Raw genomic sequence first — 25693 nt, forward strand, 5'->3', positions numbered from 1 at the left:
AATAACGCAAAAATAATAATTATGTTCGGGGCATTTAGTGTGTTCTGAACAACTGGAACATTACTTGTATTTTCATCGATAGAGACTCGATATATTTTTTTACTTGATTAAAAAATTAATACAGAATTTGTTACCATTTTCTTGTTCCAATTAAATAATCAGTAGGGATTGATAATACCCAATGAGACATTCCGATTGCAATTTTCATTTACCTACACTCTAATTTTAAGACTAAAAATTAACAAGTCAGTCAACCACAAGTTCATTGGGAAATTTACAAAAATAACCATAAAACTTTTACTATTTTCACAATTAACCCTCTAAACTTTTTCTATCAACATTAGTCAAACACACACTTTTCTCCCCAAATTACCCTTGTTTACAAACCAAAAGCAACTTTCTTTCTCCCTTTTCGTCAAACCAAACGCAACTTTCCACTCTTGAATCATCACCGGTGACGGCAAAAGACAACGATAAACACCGACGGCGAACAGTAAAAGTGAAATTCGATCATAATCTATCCGGATCCGACACTAATCAGCATCACTTAGTAGTATGAGTTATTTTCTGAACTTGTTCGAGAGTTTTAGTGCGGTTGCTTGCTGCGAGTCATGGGTGAATCTACCTTTTGGTGCGACGCTACTCTGGTGTTGGGTTTGGTATGTCGTCATGCCCTTCTGATTTCCTTGTAACGGACGGCAGTGCGTTGATTGAGGGTTGGTGTTGTATAAAGTAGCATTTAAAATTAGTAAATGAAAAGTCAAAAATTTCGATTAAATAAATAATATTATTTATAGGATACCGACCTTATGAACCCAGTCTGGAATGCGTGGCATGTAATCCTTCACAGTGAGTCAATATTTTTTGCTACTCTCCTTTGCATTCGGCTCAAGGGTTTGTAAAACGTCCCCCTGCCATAAAGATGAGAATTTAGTAACGTTAAAAAAATAACTAATACATATTACTTACAAGATGAGATTCGTCGTTGAAGAACGAATAAACCTCAGCAAAGTTGATTCTCAAAGACGCCATGGGCTTCCATTGCACGATGTAGGGAATCTTCTTCTTCGTTTTCACGACCCATGCTGACGGTAAACCTTCGATCGCTTCGTATATCCAAGCCTGCAACAACTAAAGTGAAAAACCTATTAAAACAACTATCAAATATTTAATACTATAAAACTTATTAATAAACAAAAAAACACCGCACTTGAACCCCGGACGTAAAGTCGTAAAGATTGTATTTTTCAATGTTATGATCTGGGTTTTCCAACCGAGTCGTCTTAAATTTCTTGTCTTTCTCGTACAGTGCATTGTCAAGACTCTCGTATATCATTTCCCACGACAAATGACCCCATGGATGCTTTCGGAAGTACTCTATATCATCTACTTCGTCAAGCCATGAGAAATTGATTATACATTAATGTTTTCTTGCATTTAGAATTCTGTCCGCAAAATAAAAGAGCACAATCTTTAATGCATCAATATCGTCTATTACCTCGAATTTCAACTTCTTAAATAATACATCGAATTCCTTAAGATTGATCTTGCGATGCACACCACTAAAATACGTATTCCGTAGCCTATGTAGCGTTTTGTTATTTCTTAGTGTGGTATCTACACCATAGGAAAGTCCAGTAACCAGGCACCATTCTACAATTGACAAGCGAATCAAATGTTCGCCAATTTGAAACCATAATTGATCCTCACAGTTGTCTTCCTCATGGGCCACTTGCCTTAGTAAAAGATTGTGCAAAATTACCCTACTAGATGGAAAGTTTCGACACTCCAAGAAATACCCAAATATGTCCTTCTTGATCAGACTCAACTGCTGCTTTGTTAATTTTTGCTTGATGGCTTTTACGACCGAAGATAAATTACACATGCTTGAAATTCGACTCAGAAAGTGATCGGCATAATGAAAATACATCTTGCCTAGTTCGATTTTCGGTGATTCTGATTTCGCCATGTGTCTGTAATATTTATAACATTATTACATTGCATTTACAACAAAAATAAAAGAAATTGACTTGAAGGAAAAAAAATTAAACCCACTGTAATTTGGTGCGACAGGCAGCCAGTCGCACTAAAAATTGGTGCGACATGCTGCCTGTCGCACCAAATTGGTGCGACTGCACAGCAAGCACGCTGCTGCCCAGCGACGCACGCGCGCTCTAGCGCCCTTCGCTGGTCAGTGGTTCCCTCAGTGGGCAACACCATTCAACCCAACAACAACCACCATAAACGCCACCACCACCATTATTCTCAAACTACAACCACTATTATTCCAAAATTTCATTTTAAATTAATGAAATATAAATAAAATAGCTAACCTAGGTTTTGTTGAAGGTCGTAGATGGTAGATCAGACGCCGATGATGGATGGAGTCGCCACCGATGAGGGCTGATGTTGCCGCCGACTATGGGTATTTTTTTGGTTTGGGAGAGATGAGTGAAAGAGAGATTGTTGGGGGAGAGATGTGAGAAGGGTATTTTGGTCTCAAAGATTTTTTTATGGCTAATGTTGATAGAAATTAGTTTGGGGGGTTACGATGGAAAAAGCATAAAAGTTTATGGTTATTAGTGTAAATTTCCCAAGTTCATTTCATCTTATCAAAATATTATGATCAAGAATAATTTAATGGCTATCCATAGTTCGATAATCTAACGAACGTGATTCACATAGCTTTAAGAAGGACAATTGACACTTATTTTACACATCCTTATCATGAGTCATCAAAATTCTAATGTGTTAGTTGCCATGTCAAGACTTAAGGCTTAGGGTGAGACATTTCATCAACCATCTAATTCATTCCATCACCTGACTTGGTCAAGCATCAATGAATTATTATTTATATTATTTGAAATTCATAGTTAATCCATTGGCAACTTAAAAGACACTTTATAAAATAGTAAATAAATCAAAATTAAGAACAACTATTAAAAAATCATGACATAATACATCATACAGAATTACATGCTGAGATCAAAACATACTCTCTTGTTTTGGTAAACATGTGCAAATTGTTTGAGTGTAGTGTGAACTGTATGCCACAAAAGTCAATAAAAACAAGTGTTGTTGATCCACCTTGCAAAATTGCACCAATAATTAAGCAACTCAATGATTAAGCTTTTGCCAAAGCAAAATGCAAGTGGAAAGACAAACACAATGTGGACACCGATCGAAATTAAAGCAAAATAAACAAAACGATTAAGCTTCGCAATAAACAGAATATCTCCTTCTTACTCATTATTGCCAAAAGTATTCAATTTCAATAATCGAAAAGAGCTGAAATTGAGAATGCTTAATAATGTGTCCGTTTTCTTTTTAAGTCTAGGCATTTAATTGCTCCAATGATACTTTATGATGACAATATTACATATTGATTATGTATAATGCAGCTCTATTAGATACCTTATATCTCAATGCCATGGGAAATTCCTACAGAAATGAGCGCTTGCATCTAAGTATATATCTGAAAGTTGTGGAGGGTAATTGTTAATCACACCAAACTCTTGAACTGATGTTTAACTATATTTGGTCCCTTCTTTAAACTCCTGCTTGCCACAAATTTCTTATGTGTCTATGTGTAATATGCCATACAGTATCTTGCTTTCTAGTATACAGGAAGTGTGTAAAGATGTTTGAATAGCTTTCACTGCGTTTTAGATGGTGCTATATATGCAAGATGCCCTTGAAAATTGCTTGTTACGTTCATACAACTTTATTCAAATGTGGGCAAAATTCCCATGAATTGGCAATTTGCCTGGTCACCAACAATGCAGTGCAAAGTGTTACAGGCTTACAGCTTACTCATCAATGCTATGTTATCATTCAAATGGTATGAATAGTAAGAGAAAAATTAGACCTAGCTAGAAAAATCTGGAACAAGCCTTATTAATTACTTTCATCAAATACCCGTTAATTTAAGTGTTGTGATTCCACTCAATTGTAGGAGATCCACAATGATTGAAAGAAAGATTTTCACCCCTCTTTTTTCTTTTGACAGTAATTTTTCAATGCTACTTTGTAGGATTTTTTCCTCTAAAATTAATAAGAGTTGGACTATTTTGCGCCCCTCTATTATTCTCTTAACACACTTTATTAACAAATTTAAAGTATCATATAATTTCTACTAAACAAATCCCATTTAAGATCTCTCTCTTAAATTTTTTAACTAATTTTTCACATATTTGTCTTCTTAAGGCTATTTTTTTAATACTGTTATAAATAATTGTTATTGATATTGCATCAAATATTAAAATTAATATTTACAAACATATTATACAATTGGGACCTTTTTCTTGGTATCTATTCCTCTGAAACTTTGTCCAAATTTTTTAAACCCTCTCTAATATTTGAGGGGTGTCTACTCAACTCATATTTTATGAGAGAGAGACTGTCTCCACTCAATCATTTGATACTTGAGGGAGGACTGAATCTAACTCTCATAATACTTTTATGGAAACTCAAACCCGTACCCTCAAAATTATAAGGATTCTCTCACTAGGCCAAAGGCCCATTGGTTTCTTAAAGCTATTTAAACAATACTTTCTTCGTCTTTCTTTTATTGGTAACTATATCATATAAATAATATAGTAGCTAAAACCTTTTTTTTTTAGGACTCCACTGTGATGCCGTAATTTGTTTATAGCATCAATAATATTTCAACCCTATAGCATTAGATTTAATTATTGGTGCACAATATTTGTAATAAAAAAATAGAAATAATTTAAAAATAATTGTAACAAGTTTGTTAAGGATTTAAGGAAATAGAGAATTTTTGTAAAATAACCGTATCACTTTTATAGTTTGAAACAATTTCACTCAAACAGTATATTTTATTTAAAAATCACTTTTCAACCCTCCTTTAAATTGTAATATGATAACCTTTTTTAACATAAATGTTTCAAAATCTATTACTATTAAGTATAAAATATAATATCTAATAAATTATCTAACAAAAATCAAATAAACAAGTTGCAATTATAAAATTTATACATGCTGGAACACAATAAATGATAGAACTAAGTACATGTGTTCATAAATTGTATCAATAAACTCATGGGTGAAATTGTTTGAAACCTAAAAAAATACTTGACTACTCATGTTTTAATTAAATCTAATACGACATATTAAAATAATTATTTTTTATATACAATTAAAGAACATTGAATAATTGACCATAAAGTATGCATTATTTTTAACACCGATTTAGCATACTTATTCTATGAAAGTATGGTTTATGTTACAATTAATATCCTTACATGGTAGAAAATTATTCAATCCTTATAAAATTGAAGTTTCACAAGCCTATATATTTTCACTTTATTTTTAAATTTCACTTTGTTAATTTAATTGAAGCTAAATCTTACACATATTCCTAATTACTTTTAGTTTATGAATCACAAAAGATTACTTTATTTATAGCCGTTTGATTGTAATTATAGAATCTTATGTTACTAAGAATCATTACTCTTATTATGATAATTAATGGTAACAATACATAAAAACATTAACTCCAATAATATTTACATAGGAAAAAATGAGAAAACATTCTTTATATAATTTTATATTTTCATTATAAAAATCCGGTTTAGGATATTTTAATGTAAAATTTTGATACAAAGTTTGAGCTATTAATCTCTCACAATCTAATAGTTGATATTGAAAGTCAAAACAACATTTTAGGATGGTATATTATCCACCATTGAATTGCATGAAACTAATAGTTTACATTTTGTGCTAAAAATTTAAGTTAAAATAACCTAACTCTATAAGTATATATCTTAACTCTAAAGGTACGTATCCAAGCCATCATGTAGTTATATACACATATATATTTTTCAATTATAGTTGTTTAATAAAATATTTCTCATTTGTTGTGACTCATCTAGTATTATTAATAAAACATAGATAAAATAATTTATGACAATGCCTTCTATGATCATTAATGTTTATTTAATGGTTATAATTAAATTAATACAATAAATTATTATTAAAACCTTGTAAAATATCTTTATATAAAGTACAATTAAAATAACATTACCTGTAAAATTGTAAAGTTATAGATAGTACACAATAATTTTAATTTCAAAATTATTTGTATTTCTTCTTTTTTTGGGTGATTTAAAAATATTTATGAATTTGATTAGATTAAAAATAATTTAAAGTGGGAAGAAATACTACAACTTGTAAATTACTATTTACATAATTGCTTATCCATTAAAATAAAATTAAGGGTGAAGATTCTAATATTTAAATCCAATGATCCCATTTTTTATTGTGGGATTTTTATTCCAACATAATAGAATTTTTCAGTTGTTAATTAATTAAAATTTTTTTAAAAAATTGTATTTACTTGCAACCTGAAGTTTGCCTGTTATTCTTTAATAAATTAATTTTTATCCACTATATTAAATGAATGATAGAGATTAGAGCACTTAAATTTAAGAGTGCATAACAATCTCATTATCAATATTGTAAAACCTCATACAACATTATAGAAATTTTTTTATTTTTATCATAATTTATTTATTTTTGATCAACTTCTCATAGTTTTGAACTCCAAAAATAAAGAATCTGAAGTTTAAATAGTCGAATGGAGCTAACTCTGTAGGTCGAATCATGTGAGCATCAGGGGCGGATGCAGCTTGTGACCAGTGGGGGCTCAAGCCCCCACTGGCCAAAAAAAAAAATTAAAAATAAAAGAGAAATATTTTAGCTTTTTAATTAGCCCCATTAAATTTATTAAAATAGTCACTATAAATTATAAACACCATAAAATTTAAATTTAAATTTTTAAGAATTAAAAAAACCTATATCTTAATTAAAAAATTAAAATAGTGACTATAAATTATAAACCCCATAAAATTTAAATTTTAACTTTTAAGAATTAAAAAAACCTATATCTTAATTAAAAATAATGATAGCCCACCACCCAAAATATTTTCTATTATCAAAAATAGGATTAATTCTTCCAATTTCTATAATAATAGTAAAGCGAATGTTTTCAGTAATGAAGCTCATGATGAATCATCTTTAGAATCGGATAGGATAAATAATAGTTTGGTTGCTTATATAGGAAACAATAAATTTAATAATATTGATAATGAGTCTATTGCATAACATTTTAAAAATATGAAAATGCATAGAGAATAATTATAAATGTATTAGCAAATATTTTATATATTCAAAATTTTAATTTTTCATATTTTACTATTATCTAATTTAGCCCCCCGTAAATTATTTTTCTAGATCCGCCACTGGTGAGCATTAAAAGATTTACAATAAGTCATATGAAATAGTTTTCATCTTTAAAATTATTTCTATCCAAGAAAATCATTTTTTAAATGTTTACGTCAGCTCCGCCGGCAGTCTTCACTTGCGTTGTATTTGGATGCAGGTGTGGAGGGGAAATGTTTAGTTAGGGGTAAAATTGTAAACAAGATTAAGCAGGGTTTAAAGAGGAAGTTGGAGGGGTGTTAATAGTACCACTTAATTAATTGTTGTGTTTTGAGCCCAAATTCTCGAACCTACGTCCAGTCCAAGTGTCCAACCATTAGCTGCGTCAAAGAGCAAATGGGCATATCACATCACTGGCTTGACCCTTTTTTCTTTTCTTTTTTTTTTTATAAGCATTATCACTATTATTACTTCAGCTTGAGCCAATTTGTCTTTTAATTAATTTATGCAAGAATAGTCTAACATCAAGTATATGCTGTGACGGTGTCTCATGGACCGACTAATTTTCAAACAGTTATTTAATTTATTATTTGAATTTAAATTTTTGACGAAATAGAAGTTTGGATATTGCCGCTTAAAAGTTAATGCATATTAAAAATGGTAGGACTATTTGAACATACCAATTATTTAATTAATGTTTCTTTTCTTTCTCTTCTCAATTTCACAAATTATCATTAATTTATTTAGATATGTATCTTTTAGTTGCAATAATCAGTATCACTAAGAGGAACTAAACTACCATTTAAAAATAAATGTTAACAAATTTTTATTGACCTTGTAAGTTACTGAATATTAAGAAATTAATTTTTACCAAAGACAAAAGCTATGAATATCAAGAACAAAAAAACTCTTATATATAAAAGAATAAAAAATATAGATCATCATATACTAAGAAAGTCGAAAAAAAAAGAATTCAAAAGAGACTAAAATTAAGTATTTACTTTGCCGAATGTGAAAGTAGAGAAAGAATATACAATTGTAAGATAGAGAAAAAAAAAGTGATTAGTGAAGGGTAATTTTTAATTTTTAAATTTTAAATTTTAATAATAAATTTATTTTTTAAAATAAGTTTAGAGAGAAATTTAGTGGGTTCAAATATCTAGCCTCACCTTATAAAAAAAATATGTATGTGGTGCACTGCTAGTTATCTATTCTTTTCTTTCTTTTACTAGTTCAATTAATTACATTGTAATCCTTATTGTTTTCTATAAAAAAAAAAAATCAAAAGTTTCAAAATTTTTATATATGAATCCTTCTTTATGTCAATCTACTTTTTTATATCAACACAAAAATATCTTCCAACATAAACCAATAAGGCTATGTTTAGATGTCAAATAAAAGGTAGGATTAGACTAATTTGGAAAATAAAAATATGAGCCAAATCCAGAGTCATGTTCGTTGTCAGGATTAATAAACTTGTCCAAATTTTACCCCAACATTCATAGGATTATTAATCTCCATTTGCATGGATTTAGATAGGATTAGATACCTTATAATCTAAATTCATTGCTAATATTAAAAATTTATTCAATAATTTACCTTAATTTTTTTAAATTTAAGATTAAATCAAAAAATTTTCAATAATTTATTTTAACTAGTTTGTAATATGTTAAAGATAAAAAATTATTCAATTACAATAGTATCAAAAAGTTTAAATGTTAAATTTAACAACTAATAATATGCTTTGAAAATAATAAATTATTTAAATAATTATTTTAGCTTCACTAAATTAAATTTAACATAGTTTAGCCCAAAACTATATTAAACAAAAAATAATACTATATAATTTAATATAATCCAAATTAGTTCTAAAAATTAGTCCAATTCGATTCCATCTTTCAACATTATAATAGAGTTTTAAAAGTGCAAATTATTATTGATGAAATGTCACATCAAATATCTTTTGAATTGACAATAAAAAACGAAGTTCGTAGTCTCAATCTCAATTCTCAACCATCCCAATTGGAATCCAAAATGCCCAATTCTTCAAGAAATAAATTACAACGAATTTGAAACTTTTTTTGCAATGGACGGCTATCATTTTTATTAAATAAAACAAATACCGAAAAGAAAATTAAAAATTAAAAAAAAAAGTGGACTTGATGGGCCAAAATGATTCCAACGAATGTATAAAGACACAAAGCAAAATGTCACAACGCATGGCGTCACATTTATTTGGTGTAAAGCATTACGTTATGGGCATGATGCAAACAATTATTCTTGGTCACCTAACATAACCGCTTCTCACTTTTTTTTTTTTTTTTTAAAAAGTAATTAGCCTTCTGTTTTAATTACCATTTAACCCTTCCTCTCTCTCTCTCCCTCTTTTATTTTTATTTTCACCTTTATTTATTCAACCTCTCAATATTACTCTGTTGATAAATTGAAAGATCAAGATCTTCTCAATATTTGATCTTTTTTTTATTAAATAGGAGCTGATGATTTATTCTAATATAAGAGAAAATTTAAAATGATTTAATCTTAATCAAATATCATTTTTAATTTAGACCAAACACAAGATATTTAAAAGAATAAAAAATGGCTTAGAACATAATATATATTAAAATTATATTAAAGTAAAAGTAGTGTCCCTCTTATATTTTTCTTTTTGTTTAAAAAAAAATTTGTGATTATTCTCTGAAATCTATTTCTTTGTATATAGTTCATAAAGTCATCTCAAATTCAAAGCTAAGCTATCATGATTTCTAAATATGTTTTATATTTTGTAGAACAACACACAAACATTTGTACAAATAAAATTGACAGATTATGAAACATAAATGTATTGATATGATAAAAGTAATATAAGGCTCATATAATTATTTTCATAACTGCTTTCATTTTTCAATTAATCTATTTAATAACATAAGTTGTCAACTCAGTTTGTCACAGACTCACAGTATTATTATTCTTTATAAATCATAGACATGTGCATGACTAAATTTAATTCGGTAAATGCAAGTGCAGTTGTTAAAAGTTGAGAATAAATAATTACTTAAATCAATGTCATAATTAATCATTTTTAACATATATAATTTAATAAATCTTTCGATAAAATATTGTTGGTCAGTATTTTAAAATTACCCGGTAGTGCGGCGAGTTAAACAAAAAGGCATTTTGGTAAAATTTGCACGTTTGAACCAGTGACATTTTTTTCCCTAAAAAAAAAAGGAAATTCACGAGGTGATGACACAAAATAGACGAGTCAAGTAACACTGTTTCTAATTAGCAACTTTTGACTCCATTCTTCTCTCCTCACAATTTGTTTACACCCAGCTCTGAAAAAAAAATATATCTAAAATTCCTATTATTTCAAAAAAAAAATTGTAAATAGAAAAAAAATTGTACATTTAATTATTTAAATCCTCTTTTTTTTTTTTACTTAGGTTGCTTGACCATCTTTGACTGCTAAGGCTAGTTTTTAAAAAAAATTAATTTTACTTTCTTACCTTATAATTTTAAAAGAATAAATTCTCCAAAAATTTTGCCACTTTGCCATAATAATTTAGTTATTTAGGTTTTTAAACTGTATTAATTTGATAGTCGATAAATTTCATGAGATAACATGTTACAAAGAAATTCTTTAATTAACTATAGATTACTGATGAATTTATTTGGAAACATTGAATTTTATATCAAAAAAATTGATGAAGTTAAAAATAATTTTATGCGTACTTTAGTATTTTTACTTTATAAAGTTAAAATAGTCAGACTAATTTTATGTTAAAGGGTGATTCTATTTCAACCCACCAAATTTCTCTTTACACCTATTTAAAGAATAAATTAATTATTAAAAATGTAAAATTTAAAAATCTCAAAGTTATCCTTCACTGATATCTTTTTTTTCCCCTCTACTTTACAATTACATATTATCTCTCTACTCTCATATTCTGCAAACTAAACATTTAATTTTCCTCCTTTTTTATTTTTTTTCGCTCATCTTAGTATATCATAATCTATATATTTCATGCTTTCTATATATAAGATTCTTTTTTATATTCATTAGCTCTTATGTTTGGTAAAAATTAATTTTTTAGTATTCATTAACTTTCATGGCTGATAAAATTTTGTTGATTTTCATTTATAAATGGTGGGAGTTGCTTCCTTTAGTTAGCGATACCAATTATTTGCAGCTAAAATAATATATGTGAATGAATTGGTGAGAATTTATAAATTTGAGAAGAGAAAGAGAAGAAAGGGTTAATTAAGTAATTTTTTAAAAAAGTAATTAGATAATAAAATTCTTAATTAAGTGTAGAAAGGAAATTTATGAGTTCAAATAGTCCTAACCTATCTTAAAACAATCTTAGTGTTCAAAGATGATGGTCAAGAGACCTAAGTCGCAAAAAAATAACAATGATTTAATTTATTAATGGTCTAAGTTTCTTTTCTATTTGAAAATTTTAAAAATAGTTTAAATTTCTTGTAATTACGTTTTGAAATGGTGTGGATTTTTGGGGTGGAAAAAAATTAAGGAGGGAAATATCGCCACGCTTTAAGGTTGGTAGCCATATTCCCACCCATCGTTTGTGTCATAGCACCTAATTATAAATACACGCCGTTAAAATCCTTAAGAGTTATGTTATTTAATAAAGAAACCCTACTTACTACTAATATTACCCCCGTAGCAACTATTTTCCTTCGTTATATTTGGTCTCCACAAGCATCCTTCCAAGTTATAAAAGGAAGCCAGGCACCCAAGAAAGTTATAAATGGGAACAACCAATCGCCATTATCAATTCATCATAAAGAAATCTGTAATCGATATTCAGATTTTGGCACACACATAAACCTAGAATCTTTTAATTTTGTTTGATATTGTATTTTGTAGTTTAATTTGCTGTCATCAAACGCATTTTCAAGATGTATAATTACTGAAATTCCCTTATTATTCATTTTTTGAAAAAGAAATAAATATTACTTAGATGTTAATAAATCCATCCTCAATACTCCCTAGAGCTAGTTGAGTACATATAATAAAATGATTAAAAGTTTTTACACCACTCAAATTTATGAGAGCAGCAATTCTAATTTCATGTTAAAATATGAGGACTTAGTTTTTTCCTCGATTAATTGAGTGAAGATAGTCTCTCACTTACAAAAATAGATAAAATAAATATTTTTTTGAATATTAATAAGAATAAAAAAAATGTAAATTTTATTTCATAAAATTTAATGTGTACTAATCCTAGTTCCAATAATTATGAGATTGTAAATATTATTAATCGTCTAATGTAATATTAGTAGAACTCTAATTATAATATCAGTATAAAATGAAGAAGTGCTTCTCAGCTTCCGTCATTTCAAACTTGTTAGGTAACTGTTTAATGCAATGACAGAAATTGTGTCTTTATTTGATAAAACCCAAGGGGTCAAGAGTTATTATTTCATATGCATTTAGATATATCTATTTATTGCCTGAGCACATTGTATGTGCGTTTTGACCATAATTAATATATTTGTGATATCATTCAGCAACCAAGCAATCAAAACATTTTAAAAGACTTCATTTTCTTTGTTCCTTCACTCTCTCTCTCTCTTCCGCTTTCGCTTTCGCTCATTGTCTTTCACTTTCTCTCTTTGTGCGAGGCCATGGAGAATATCAACAACAAGGGCAATATTATTGACAGAAAGAACAAGAGGAAGCTGCAAAACGAAGAACTACAGGAACAAGAAAATGAAGAAGAGAAGGTTGAGCAATTCTTTGCTTTGATCAGAAACACAAAAGAAATGCATGATCGTTTAAGGAATAGCGAAGGGTTAAAAGAAGAGAAAGAGAAAGAAATGGAGCAAGAAATAAAAGCAGCTAAGGTTTCAGCAGCATGGAATCCAACTTTTCAACCAGAAGATTTCACGGAAGGTGATATCAATAATATTAATGCTAGCAAGAATTTTTTTGGTGAAAATCAGCAAGTAGGATCTTCCTCTAAAATCCAAGAAAATGAAGAAGAAAAAGAAAAAGCAGAAGCTAGGAAGGAAGCTAATAACGAGTTAGACTTGAAGCTTTCACTGTAAGAATTAGTGTATTATATATTATTGTGATAATAATAGTTTTTGTTTTTGCATGCAGCAAAAGAAAATGGGCAGTTGAAAGTTATCTTTATGTTCAATGGCTGAGCGTGTAAGCTGTGTTTTCTGACGTGTTTCTTCTTTGAGAGTGTATCAGTAGAAAAATGGGATTTTAACAATAAGATCTTTCTTGTTTTTGACTTTGACATACAAGCTACAGGTTTCAGAAAATAAGGAATTTACTACTATACCTTAGAGCTCAGAGTGTGTTTGTGTGTGTGTGTTTGAATATACATGTATATTGTTGATGTTTTTTGACCAAAGGCTACTTGATCAATAATGCTGTAAGTTTCTTGAAAAAAAATAAAATAAAAGTTAGAACCCATCGTTTTCATATGCAAACCTGTCATTGGCAAATTATGGCCTGTTTTTGGCCATATATGCAACAGGAAGATAATGTGGGAAAAGGGATCACAAACAGGAAACAATATAAACATTTGAAAGTTGCACCCACCATAATAAAAGTAATGATAACTCAGATAAAAAAAGTATAAATTATTAGCTGTGAAAGGGATGCAATACCAGTATTTCCAAGAATTTACAAGTTACAATAAATTTGTCTTTAAAGGTGAATTGATAGCTGAGCTGAAGGAATTGAAGTGGGCAACATCTTTGAAAAATCTGCAATAAATGGACAAAGAGATGGCGCTTGTTTCTTCTGAGGGTTGAAAATTAGGTATTTTTGCTTCAAAGTTCATACTTATTAGGAGAAAAAAATCGTAGGCAAGAAATTAACAAACTACTAATATCGTTGTCATGATAGGAGACATCAAACCAATTTTGAAAGCAATTTTGTTGATAACAAAGCTAATTTATAATCAAAAACTGAATACGATGATAACGATATGTTCAAAATTTAATTAGGAATTATTAACAAACCATAAGCATCATTCGTTTAGTACAAATGGTAATGATAAAAGTTTATCATCCTATAAGCAAAAAGAATAAGTTTATCCATTCAACAAGAAGACTGACTCAGTCTTGACAGCAATTGCAGCTAATATATGTTAGGACTTCGAACAGAAAAATACAATATTCAGGTTGATCGATGAACTTTGCTTGAAGTAGCTTGCGCAAGAAAACCATTAGCCATATCTCCCAGCAACATGGGATTGAAGGTTGTGTTTGTGTCAAGACTCTAGAAAAAAATATGTGGCATCACCTGCAGAAAGGTAAAAGGCATTAGTTTGTTGCCAATATGCATACCAGACTGGAAGTCAGTTCTGAGCTGAATGGCACCTAAACGGAAGCAAATTAGGATTCTGTATCCAGTTAAAAACTGCTACTGCAGCGGAATTTGTAGTCATGGTTTGGTACATGAGTCGAACACTTATAGGTACAACAAACATGAGCTCTCTCAACTCGTAAACCATACAAACAGGAGCTCTCTCAACTTGTAAACCATACAGTTCAGCCTCTGTGCATATTGGAGGACAATTCTACAGACATCCTAGAACAAATGCTGCACAAGCGATGAAGAAGAATTGGACATCCATCACCTTGTGATCATAAATTTCAGTATATAGGCATCTCGAAATTATTATCTTCAGTCGTTTCCTTTTTCGTCCTCCTGGATTATGTATCATTTATGAATCCTAAGCTTTGTGGCTGTTAGCTAAAATGTACCCAGCCATCAGCAGTTATGTGCAAAATTCTATTGGACCCATGCTGACTAGGTAAGCACGACCACTGCCTCAAAATCCTCCATCCCCTTGGATCCATTAATCACCAATAGTCTCTGCAAGAACACAACCCATCTTTGAAATGATGGAATCTATTAGCATCCCTCAAAATGATTTCCCTGCCCATAACTTTTGATATTAATTTAATTGCAGAATGGCAATCTCCACAAACCCTAAGATTTTTCATGACACGAATGGGCACCCCTTCAGGCAGCTTCACAAGGCCATATGCCACAGCCAGTTTCTCACTGTGATACCGCAAACTATGCACCTTTTCTTCCTCATCCACGTCATGCAGCACAAAGCTGCTATCTGGACAATACCCAGCTTCTCTCAACAACCCACCTATCTTCTCCAACATTCTCATAATCATTGGATGCTCGGGATGGCTCACACAATCCCTGCCAGTGAACATATGTACTTTTTTCTCCACTTCAATCCAGCTACAACCGGGCGGCTTTATCACATTCCTTTTCCTCATGTTTTTTCTCAGCTCGGCAACATCATGAAATCTACCTTGAGATGCATAAATATTTGATAGCAAGATGTAAGGCCCAGCATTTTTGGGCTCAAGCTGCAGAAGTTTCTTGGCAGCGACTTCAGCTAAATCCAACTTCATGTGGGTTCGGCATGCACCTAATAAAGAGCCCCAAATAATTGCATCTGGTTCAAATGGCATGGCTTCAATTAACTTCATTGCATCTTCAACTTGACCTGTTCGGCCAAGCAAATCAACCATGCAGGCATAATGTTCAGTTTTTGGTTCCACTAGATATTTGGACTTCATTGACTCAAAAATTTCACGCCCTTCTTTAACTTTCCCAGTGTAGCTACAAGCTGAAAGAACTCCAACAAGGGTAACGTCATCTGGCATGACACCTGAAGAGAACATCTCATGGAAGACTTTTAAAGATTTCTCTCCCAAACCGTACTGGGCATAACCACTGATAATAGAATTCCACATCACAATATCCTTGGAAGCAAAATTGTCAAAGATTAGCTTTCCTTTCACAAGTTCACCACATTTTATGTACATTGTGATCAAAACTGAGGCAACATACACATCAACATCAAACTGGCATCTCACCAGTTGAGAATGAACCTGTCTACCATGATCAAGACTCGCTAGACTAGCACAAACAGAAAGAACACTAATCAAAGATGGGAAATTCACCCTAACTCCCTCCTTCTGCATCAGAGTAAACAAATCTATAACTTCCAATTCATATCCTTTCCTCTCATAAACCTTAATCATTCCACTCCATGTTGCATCGTCCTTCTCCCTCATTTGATCAAAGACCACCCTTGCTTTCTGCACCTCTCCATTCTGTCCTAATCCAAGAATCATCGAATTACTAGCAACAACTGATTTCATTGGCATTGCCTTAAAAAGTTCCCAAGCATCTTGTATCCTTCCACATTGTGTATATCCCATTAACATAGCTGTCCAAGACACTTCATTTTTCTCCGGCATCACTTCAAAAAGCTTCCTAGCAACATCTATCCTATTATTATTCACATACCCACTAATCATTGTTGTCCAAGAAATCACATTCTTCTTTGGCATCTCATCAAAAATTTCTCTACCTTCATCTACACGTCCGTCTTGACAATACCCAAGTACCATATTAGTCTGAGCAACAACGTCTTTCTCCGGCATCATATCAAACAATCTCCTTGCGTCATCAATCCGAGAATCTCGAATAAATCCACCTAACATCACAGTCCAAGAAACCACATTCTTCTCAGGCATTTGCCAAAACAATGTTTCGGCCTCTGTAATCATGCCCTCTTCAACATAACCACGAACCATCGCCGTCCATGAAACAACATTCCTCTCAGGCATTTCATCGAACACTTTCCTAGCTTCGCTAACCATGCCACATTTCACATACCCAGAAACTAAATTATTCCATGAAATAATATTTCTCTGAGGCATTTTATCGAACAGTTGATGACCTTTAATGGGTTGCTTGTTTTGGAAGTAACCAGCAATGATTGAGTTCCAGGAAACAACATTCTTATCACGCAATTCATCAAACACTTTGCGGGCATTCTCGATTTTGCCTGATCGGGCAAATCGAGAAATTTGAGAATTAGCAGAGAATGCAATCCTAGTACAATATTTTCTATATGGGTTTAATAAAAACTGCATTGATGATGAAGAAATTTAAATAACCAGAAAAATTATCGGGAAACCTTTTTCAATGAAGAAAAGGTTTAATGGTGGGGTTTTAGATATTCTTGGCGGGAATAAGTTCATTCACGGAGGGAACAGGAGAGTTCACCAAGCCGAGGACGGTGAGTCGAACAAGGTTCTGTGGGATCAACGGGTTACATCATGCCACGCCACGATGGATTTTGTCCATCTAACGGCCAGTAATTAAAATAATCTAAGTAAGATGTTAATTTGGCAATAAATTTATTTAATTAGACGGCAACGTCGTTAATCCGAGCCTAACCAATTTATTAATTGGGTCAAAAATCTCAAATACTTACCTGATTCATTTATTATCCTGTCATAACTGTCACATATTTAACATAATTTTAATAATTTTTTAAATCACCTTTTAAATATGATTTAATATAATACAATAATAATAGATTAACAAAAAATTCTGTACAAACTATTATGGAAGAGTGGTTGAAAAGTGATAATATTTTATTGTCTATTTTTATAGAACTACTTGATTAAACTTTAATCAATAATTTAAATATAACTTAAATCATTTTTAAAATATGACAAATATAACATAAGAATAAAAAATAAATAAAAGTAATATAAATAATCGTTAATTTTGTTATAAATAAATTATCATGTTAGAAACACTAAACTAAGTCCCGACTTGATCCATTAATAATTGCGTGAATATTGACCTATTCAAATTCATTTATTCATGTCACGTTGTTATCGAATTTATAGGATGCGTAAAAACTAGCCACCTCTATTTATGACAAAAAAAATAAATTTTCAAAAATTAAGTGATATCCTGAGAATCTCAGCTTATTTTTTAGTTTTCTAAACTGACAAAAATCACAAAACGTATCAATTATTATAAACGGATACGTTCAACATAGGAAAAAGAAATCAAGTGTAGTAATTGAAAGTAGTTTTCCTTTTAAAACTTCTTAAATGATCTCATAAAAAATGGAGAGTACAATTTTTCAATTGTCAAATGTTGATTGTTTGCAACTTACTTTATGTACTATTAAATTAATAAATTGATTCAAATTTTGAGGATTAGTGCTCATTCATGTTCCCTAAGTATATATATAATAACATTTTGTACCTTCAAAATTGCTTGAATAAAATATAATAGTAATAATAATAATATTAATAGTAATTAACAAAAAAAAAACCAGCATTAACAACGCGATATTGCCTAAGCTGCCATTAAGCAAAACCTTCCGTTACACTAAAATCACCATGTTCCTATCAACAAGATTACCAAACAACTGATACAACAAGAGCATATAAATTCATAGCTTGCGCTGCATATCTAATCTTAATCTACTGAATGATCATCAACTACGGCAAAAGAAATCGAAAGGAGTACGCGGAGTAGAATAAGCCATGGAAAGTACTTTAGAAGCTATTATGGCGTTTGCTGCTTCTGTGTAATGGATGCCATCCCAGCTTATCGATTTAGATCCTTCGGCACAAACTGGACAGCCCCGATGACCACATGTCACCTGTATATTGTAATTGTATGGAGGCCCACCAAAGCCGCAACATGCCATTAATGGATTTGAGAAACCTGTAAATTCACACAATTGATTAATCTTTGAGCTTGATTCCTAAGGAAAAAATTATGCTCTTCCAAAGATACTATGTAAATGCATAATATTATGGTATATGCATTGACACTACCAAAATTGCTTTGAATTGGACTTTTCTACAAAGCTTTTCAGGTTGGAATTAAAGTTGTGACTCAAGAGTATTTGCTAGGAGCATTGATAAGTGCTTTTGAAGACAATAATGAAAACAGCCTAAGTTTAATCAGGTGCTCTAAATGTTCTGAAAAGTTGCATATAAGAGCTTTCTAAAAGGTTGATGATGAAATATATGCAGAGGCAAAGCTAAATGTGGGCTAACCCGGGCTGCAGCCGGGGTTAGCTTTTAAAAAAAAAAAATTACAATTTATAAATTTACTTTATTAATATTTATAAAAAGTAAAAACAAACAAATCTAATATTTGATAATATTTTTCTTATTTACATTATATTTTTGTAGTTTTATGGTTAGATTTTTGCTTATGTAGTGTGCTTAATTTCGTTTGTATAAAACAAATTTTTTGAGAAGTAAATTTCATTTTTTTTAAAAATATAGCCCACCCAGAAAAATGATGTTAGCTTCGCCACTGAATATATGAATAGGAGATTAGAACAATTTTGAACGGAGCCTTCCAGAGAGGACTCTGCGGTTTCAATCCATTATCAGGTACAATTGCAGTTCAACAAAGGAAAATCCAGCATGTAATTTAAGTTTATGAAATGATTTTTCTCCCTATAATGTAAATATATTTGCTTTCCTCGTTTATATGCAGAAAAGTTTTGAAAACAATAATAAACAATCATTTGATCAGATATAAACCAGCTAGGATTGTATATAATAAAGAGCATTAGGAAATCTGGAAAATTGAAAGGAGCATTACCGTATTTGGTGGAGTTGGCAATGAGATCATATTTGACGGAAAATATATCTACGTGGACTATAGTAGCATCCTCCAATTCAGATTTCATCTGTTGACAGAAATGGAGCAGTGCTTCATTGAACAATCTTGCTGCAGCATTGTAACTTGAAATGCATCCATACGTATCCAAATCTTTCTTCTGAAGAAGCTGAATTAATGAAAGTTTTTGAGGCAAACAGCCCAGTGGCCCTGTGTTGTGTATCCAAAATTTCCTGCCCCCATGATCATACAAAGTCTGCATATCATAAATATAATATATAACAGGAGATTTGTTATGATAAGGCTTGAATTTCCTAGCTCACAATTAGATCATCATATGCATTCTCTATACAAATTATTTAGATATCAAATATCTTACTCACCTTTACAGCATTCTTTATTTCAGTAATCACAGATGGAATTCTTTTTATAACTTCAACGTATGTTAGATTCTTTGAGAATGAATCAGCAAGGTCATTTTGCCCAATATCAATCATGTAAAGAGCATTCCGGAAACCTTCATCGTTGATAAAATTTCCTGAACCTGAAAAAAAAAAGGAAATAATCATTTCATTCACATATCGCATGGATACTTTCACAAGTTAGTGCGTATGTCCGCAAGTGATACGATCTTTTTTTTTTTTTTTTTTCGAAGCCGAATACAACAACATGATATTTTTTCCATAGTTGAAACAACCATATTAAATCCCAAGACAACTAGTGCAGTAGCCATCTGTAGCAAGTTTTACAACCATTTAAGAAATTTAATTGTCCTTCGTGTTTCGCCTGATGCGATAAACATATGTATACGTGGCACAGGCCGGCACACCATAACTCTGCCGGCAGGACTAACTATGGTACAGACTACTACTTATATCACAAGTGTGGTTAGTAGCAACAAGTTTTATGTATGTTTCATGTTATCAACATAATGTTCTTACCAATTTTACCAGCGGTAACAAGCTCAAGGGTGCGGGCCTTGAAATGAAGGAACTGCATAACTTGAATATTCAAAGAAAACGGAACATATTTTGGGAGGGTAGAGGATCCCACAACGGCAAAATTTGCACCATTATTGAACTTTGATTCTGACAGTGAGTCCATGTATGGGCTTAGGAGACTCGCATTCAAACTTTGGCCTGCATAAGAATAAATAAATAAAATAATGTAAAATTTGGACCCAGTGCTAGTCATATGTCAGAAAATTCATGGGTACTTGAAATTTGATCACATTAATAAAAAAAAAAAAACAGAGATTTCATGTCTCTTATATAATTAAAAACTACATCATTCAGGTTGAATTTCCGAGGATTGTTGCTTAAAAGCATTACACTTCAAATGTAATTATTTTAATTTAAAAGTTATGGAGATTCTCCCACTTCACATATAGGTTACACCGACACTTTCTTTTTTGGTTCATGGTATCCTTTTGTGTCGTGAAATTATGAGACAAATTCCCAAGCTTTGACTTAAAAAAAAGTCATGTCGTATATGTTCTTATAAAGAGTTTAATTGACTATTTCGCTAAAAATAAATATTGAATTACTCTCACTGTAAATTGATCATCTTCGAATCATCCTATTTACTTTTAAAAACTTCATTTTTTTTTTATATTAGGTCAAAAAATAAAGGAAAAATGAAGGGGTTGATGTCAGAGATGAGGAGAGAGAATTAAAAATAATTAACTTACGGGGAAGGTAAACATAGCTCTACTAAATATTAGGTCAAAAATCACTTCACCTCGGTCCAAGAGAGAAGTGAAAGGTATATGCATCCTTTAAGAAAAATGATAAATTTTTTTATTGGGATGAATTAAATTGTTTTTAATATATTAGACAATGTAAGTGGGGTTAATTTTTTGCCCAATAATTTATTTATCATAATTCATAACAAGAGACACAAAAAATGAAAACGGGGCCCACGATCACTGGTTTGATCTCAGTGTCCTTTTAAATAGAGGGAGAAGAGAACAAATCTCATAAAAACAAAATGGACCGGCCCCCAACCAGCTCACTTATTTCCCCCAAAACGAAACGTTTTAAATATACTTGACACGTGCGCAACACAAGATGAACGTGAATTTGGTTAGAGCTTTACAAAAAAACATCATATTTTATAAATCCCAAAAAAAAAACATATTTTTTTACTAAAAAAAATATATTATTATTTTATCATTTAATATTCTCTCTCATATCATTTTTATCATTAAAATTATCTGATAATTACTTTCTCACTTAATATTTTAATTTTTATTATTTCATCTTTAAAATGGTAACTCCTGTTAACAAATTATTAATGTCAAATAAATATTTTAAGAATTTCAGTATATTAGGTATTTAAAAAATTTTACCGAATAAAATGTTTACCATTTTATCGATTAATTATTTTAGATATATAAAATAATTAATTAAATGAATCATTTATTTATATATAATTAGTTTTGTATTTTTTAAATTTAGAGTGTTAAATTATACTTAAACAATTTAGAGATAAAATAGACTTTTTCTATAATTTCAGTTAAAAAATCGGTTAATTTTGATAATTTGGTGGTGAAATAATTAAAAATAATATATTAAGTAATAAAAAATAATTGTCAAAAATTTTACTAATAAAATAATATATCAATAAATATTAAGTGATAAAATAATAATATTCTAATACAAAAGTTGGTTATTTTTCTTAATAACCTTAAGTATGGTTATATATGCACGTTAATAAATAATAAGCCGAAATGAGTAATCTGTGGAGGCCCACTTACAGAGGAAGTCGATCAGGAGGCGTCCATCGGACAAACGACCGGTTGATCTACCGAAAAAGGTTCTGCCATTGGGAAGATCGACGGGGAAGCCGAGTCCGGCAAAGAGTCCGCCGGTGTCGGAGTTGGAATCGCCGAAGTTGAAGATCACCGGCGGGTTCTTGCACTGAGCGGCAACTGGGCTTGCAAGAAAACAAACGCAGAGGCCGAAAAATAAGAATGAAGAAATGAAGAGGAGTTGTGAAAAGTGAAGGCGGTGGTGATGCGAAGCCATGAGAGTGAGAATAAGAGTGAACTGTTGTTATTTTATACAACCAAATATTACATATATGCTGCTTTTATTTTATTTTATTTGTTAAAAATTTTGCAAATTGATAAGACAATATATATATATATATATATATATATATATATATATATATGCTTTTCTATTGTTCATATACAAGTTTCTTTTGATTTAGAATACTGAAGCATTAGCTCAAAAAGATAATGAATTAATTTTATATTAGATGTTAATAAATTTCAATTAAAAAATAAGATGTTAAAAATTCTGAAAAATAATTTCTTTTTTTGATTTTTGCTATATGTTGATTTTAATTGAAAAAATAAATTTTACTTTATTTACTTAAATTTTAATCAAACAGTTAGAACAAATGTGGAGTTTATAACTTTAACCTTAATAGAAATTACAATAAATGGACAAAAGTATATAATCCACGCATAATTTCCTTTTAAATAAGCCCATATGCTTTCCACAATTCTCTCCTCTTTTTCTTTGTTTTTTCTTCCCTTCCATTTCTATTTTCTCACACAATAATAATTTTTTGTTGTATTATTAATCACACTTGGAATTATTGTGGTATTATTAAAATTTATTATAACTTTGTAAATTTTTAATAAGGATTCTTTAGGTTAGGGGTTTTATACGAAAATTTTATGGGTGTTAAAACTTTAAGAATAAAAGCCTGGGTTTTTCATTGACTGGGCAGGCCCAGCCCAGCCCAGCCCGACATCTTTTCGAGCCCAGATTTTAAATAGTTTTTAAATCCTTTTTTTTTTTTTATCAATATGCTTTTATAATTTGTGAAAATTTATTATTGATGAATCACTCTTCATGAATTTTGGAATATATTTAATGTCACATTCTTAATTCATTTCTAGTCTTGTAGAATTTTCATGTTCAATTTGCATAGAATTTGTCTACCAACGAGCTGCGGTATGAGGGAACCAACAAGAATCGTAAACTAATAGAAAGTTTGCACCCAAGAGTCAACATTAATGATTGCATGATGGCAGATTCATTCGTAATATACCAAGTTTGAAGTTAATGAAAATTTTTATTTTTTTATTCCTTAATAGTTCAATTTCCTCCTTACACATGTGAGTGTATTTGCGAGTGTAGTTCAGTCTCTGAATCTCTTATATTTTATAAAAACTTTTACCAGTCAAATTAATTAGCATTAATAAAAATATCTTTATTATTTGAGAAATGACATTCACTTCACCATTAGATTCTGTGTACGCTAATTATTTTTCCAATAATTTGTTGAAGCCTAAATTTGGTCTACGCTAAATTCCAAATCCCAACACCAACATTAACTTTTTTTTGCTAGAGAATGGACTAAAAATCCCACTAAGAACTCCCCAAACCACTATCTCGAGTGGATGGCCCCAAGGGCATAGCCGAGCACTTTTTAAACAACTTTATTTAGCTGGTTACCTAAGTTCGAATATTGGCAAAATAAGGAGTTAAAAATGAATTCTGACTTTACTCACTCTCTTAACTCTTTTTTTAATTAGACTATTAGCAACTTCCTAATTTTCTCATGAAATCTATTTTTCAGTTATATTTATATTATATCCAAAAATGTCCTTTTTTATTTTCAAGTACACTTCTAATTTTTATTTCCAAAAATCAAATTAGTATTTTGTTGTTTTTCATTTCTTTTGCAATCTTATTATTAAAGTACATATGAATTAAAAAGTTTTCTAAGTGATGAATTTTTGAATATTAATCATTGGCTTAAAGTACACATATTTTAAGTTATAATTTGAAACAATCATAAGTCATAAATATTTAATCAATAAGAAATATGAAAGGAATAATAGATTATTCCAAATTTATACAATTTATTTTAGTTACATAGGAAGGGATAGGTAGAAAATTAAAAAGAAAAAAGGATCAGTTACTAAATAAATTAATTTGTTGGAAAAAAATGTACGTGTACTTAATTCTTATTTGTCCTTAAATGTAATTTTATTTGAAGAAGGGTTTATAATGATAATGAAGAGGTGTCGATAGCTTCACTCTTAAAAAAAAATGTAGCAGATTATACACATAGCAAAATATAATTTCAATGCCAAAAAAATCACAAATACGATAGTTGGGAGTTTTGCTAACATCTTTTTTTTTTTTTTTTTGAAAAGGGAAAGTAACACTTTCATTGCTTCAACTTTCTGAATACATTTATAATGGCCTGCGGGATTTCATTTTCCCATATAACTGTCTGCTTAAAATCTATGGCAAACTTTGCCAAATGATGAGCCTCTAAGTTACATGTTCTAGAATGTGCTTAATCCTTACAAAATTTAACTACTTACATTTGCTTTGGATCTATGAAATTACCTAGAAAATTTCAGTCTTGCTGTCTTGTTTGTTGTTGACTAGATTAGTCACTTCCAAACAATCTGATTCTACAATTATCGAGTGCATTTTTGCTTTTGCTGCAATCTGAACACCCATTCTACTGCTTCGGCTTTTGAGTATCTTGCTTCTCCTCTGAAAGGCATAGTTTTGAGAACTGCCATTACTATTTTGCCATTAACTTCTCTGACCACAACTCTCAATCCGACTGTTTGCGATTCTTCATGAATGGTTGCATCAACATTTATCTTATAAGTTCCACTAGGAGGAGGTCCCCACCGTTTTTTAACTTGCTTAGACTTTGACTTAAGGGCAGTGTCACCATCATCTCTCACTCTCTTAAAGGCTCCTACAACAGCTTCTGCTTTGGCTGCAAACACCAAAGAGTTAACCTTTTTGCCTTCAAAAATCTTCTTGTTTCTTGCATTCCAGGCAGCCTATCAATAAGCTATTAATAGCTCAATCTGAGATTTGGAAAGCTTCTTATACAAATCCTGCATCATATTCAAAATATCCTAACTTATGCCGCCATGAAGCTCTATTGTGAAAGAGGCTTGTCTCCAAATCTTTTGGGCATTTTTGCAATGTAACAGTGAGTGAGCTATGGTTTCCACATCCTTATTGC

At 30.5% G+C, this 25693-nt stretch overlaps 3 protein-coding genes across 4 annotated transcripts; 1 reads left to right on the top strand and 2 right to left on the bottom strand.

The window, feature by feature from the left end:
• The first annotated feature begins 12837 nt into the window (after nt 1–12837).
• Nucleotides 12838–13260, top strand: LOC107177379 (protein NIM1-INTERACTING 3). The gene has a single exon (XM_015531106.1). It carries the CDS (start codon nt 12838–12840, stop codon nt 13258–13260), a length of 423 nt encoding a protein of 140 aa, XP_015386592.1.
• An 889-nt stretch (nt 13261–14149) lies between these two features.
• Nucleotides 14150–17395, bottom strand: LOC102608726 (pentatricopeptide repeat-containing protein At1g56690, mitochondrial). Its single transcript, XM_006480641.4, has 2 exons — nt 14554–17395; nt 14150–14476 (listed from the first exon to the last, which is right to left on the bottom strand). The coding sequence occupies exon 1, from the start codon at nt 17149–17151 to the stop codon at nt 15040–15042; it is 2112 nt and encodes a 703-aa protein (XP_006480704.1). The 5' UTR covers nt 17152–17395; the 3' UTR covers nt 14150–14476; nt 14554–15039.
• A 966-nt stretch (nt 17396–18361) lies between these two features.
• LOC102608434 (GDSL esterase/lipase At1g09390-like) lies at nt 18362–22779 on the bottom strand. Of its 2 annotated transcripts, none has more exons than XM_015531109.3 (5): nt 22428–22779; nt 20620–20808; nt 20053–20213; nt 19652–19925; nt 18362–18754 (listed from the first exon to the last, which is right to left on the bottom strand). In XM_015531109.3, exons 1-5 carry the CDS (start codon nt 22696–22698, stop codon nt 18522–18524), a joined length of 1128 nt encoding a protein of 375 aa, XP_015386595.1. In that variant the 5' UTR covers nt 22699–22779; the 3' UTR covers nt 18362–18521. The 2 variants fall into 2 exon arrangements, with proteins under 2 accessions (XP_015386595.1, XP_006480703.1); XM_006480640.4 differs by having other exon boundaries at nt 20611–20808; nt 22428–22778.
• Nucleotides 22780–25693: the final 2914 nt, after the last annotated feature.

The sequence above is a fragment of the Citrus sinensis genome, chromosome 6, assembly GCF_022201045.2.
Source record: "Citrus sinensis cultivar Valencia sweet orange chromosome 6, DVS_A1.0, whole genome shotgun sequence".
NCBI lineage: Eukaryota > Viridiplantae > Streptophyta > Magnoliopsida > Sapindales > Rutaceae > Citrus > Citrus sinensis.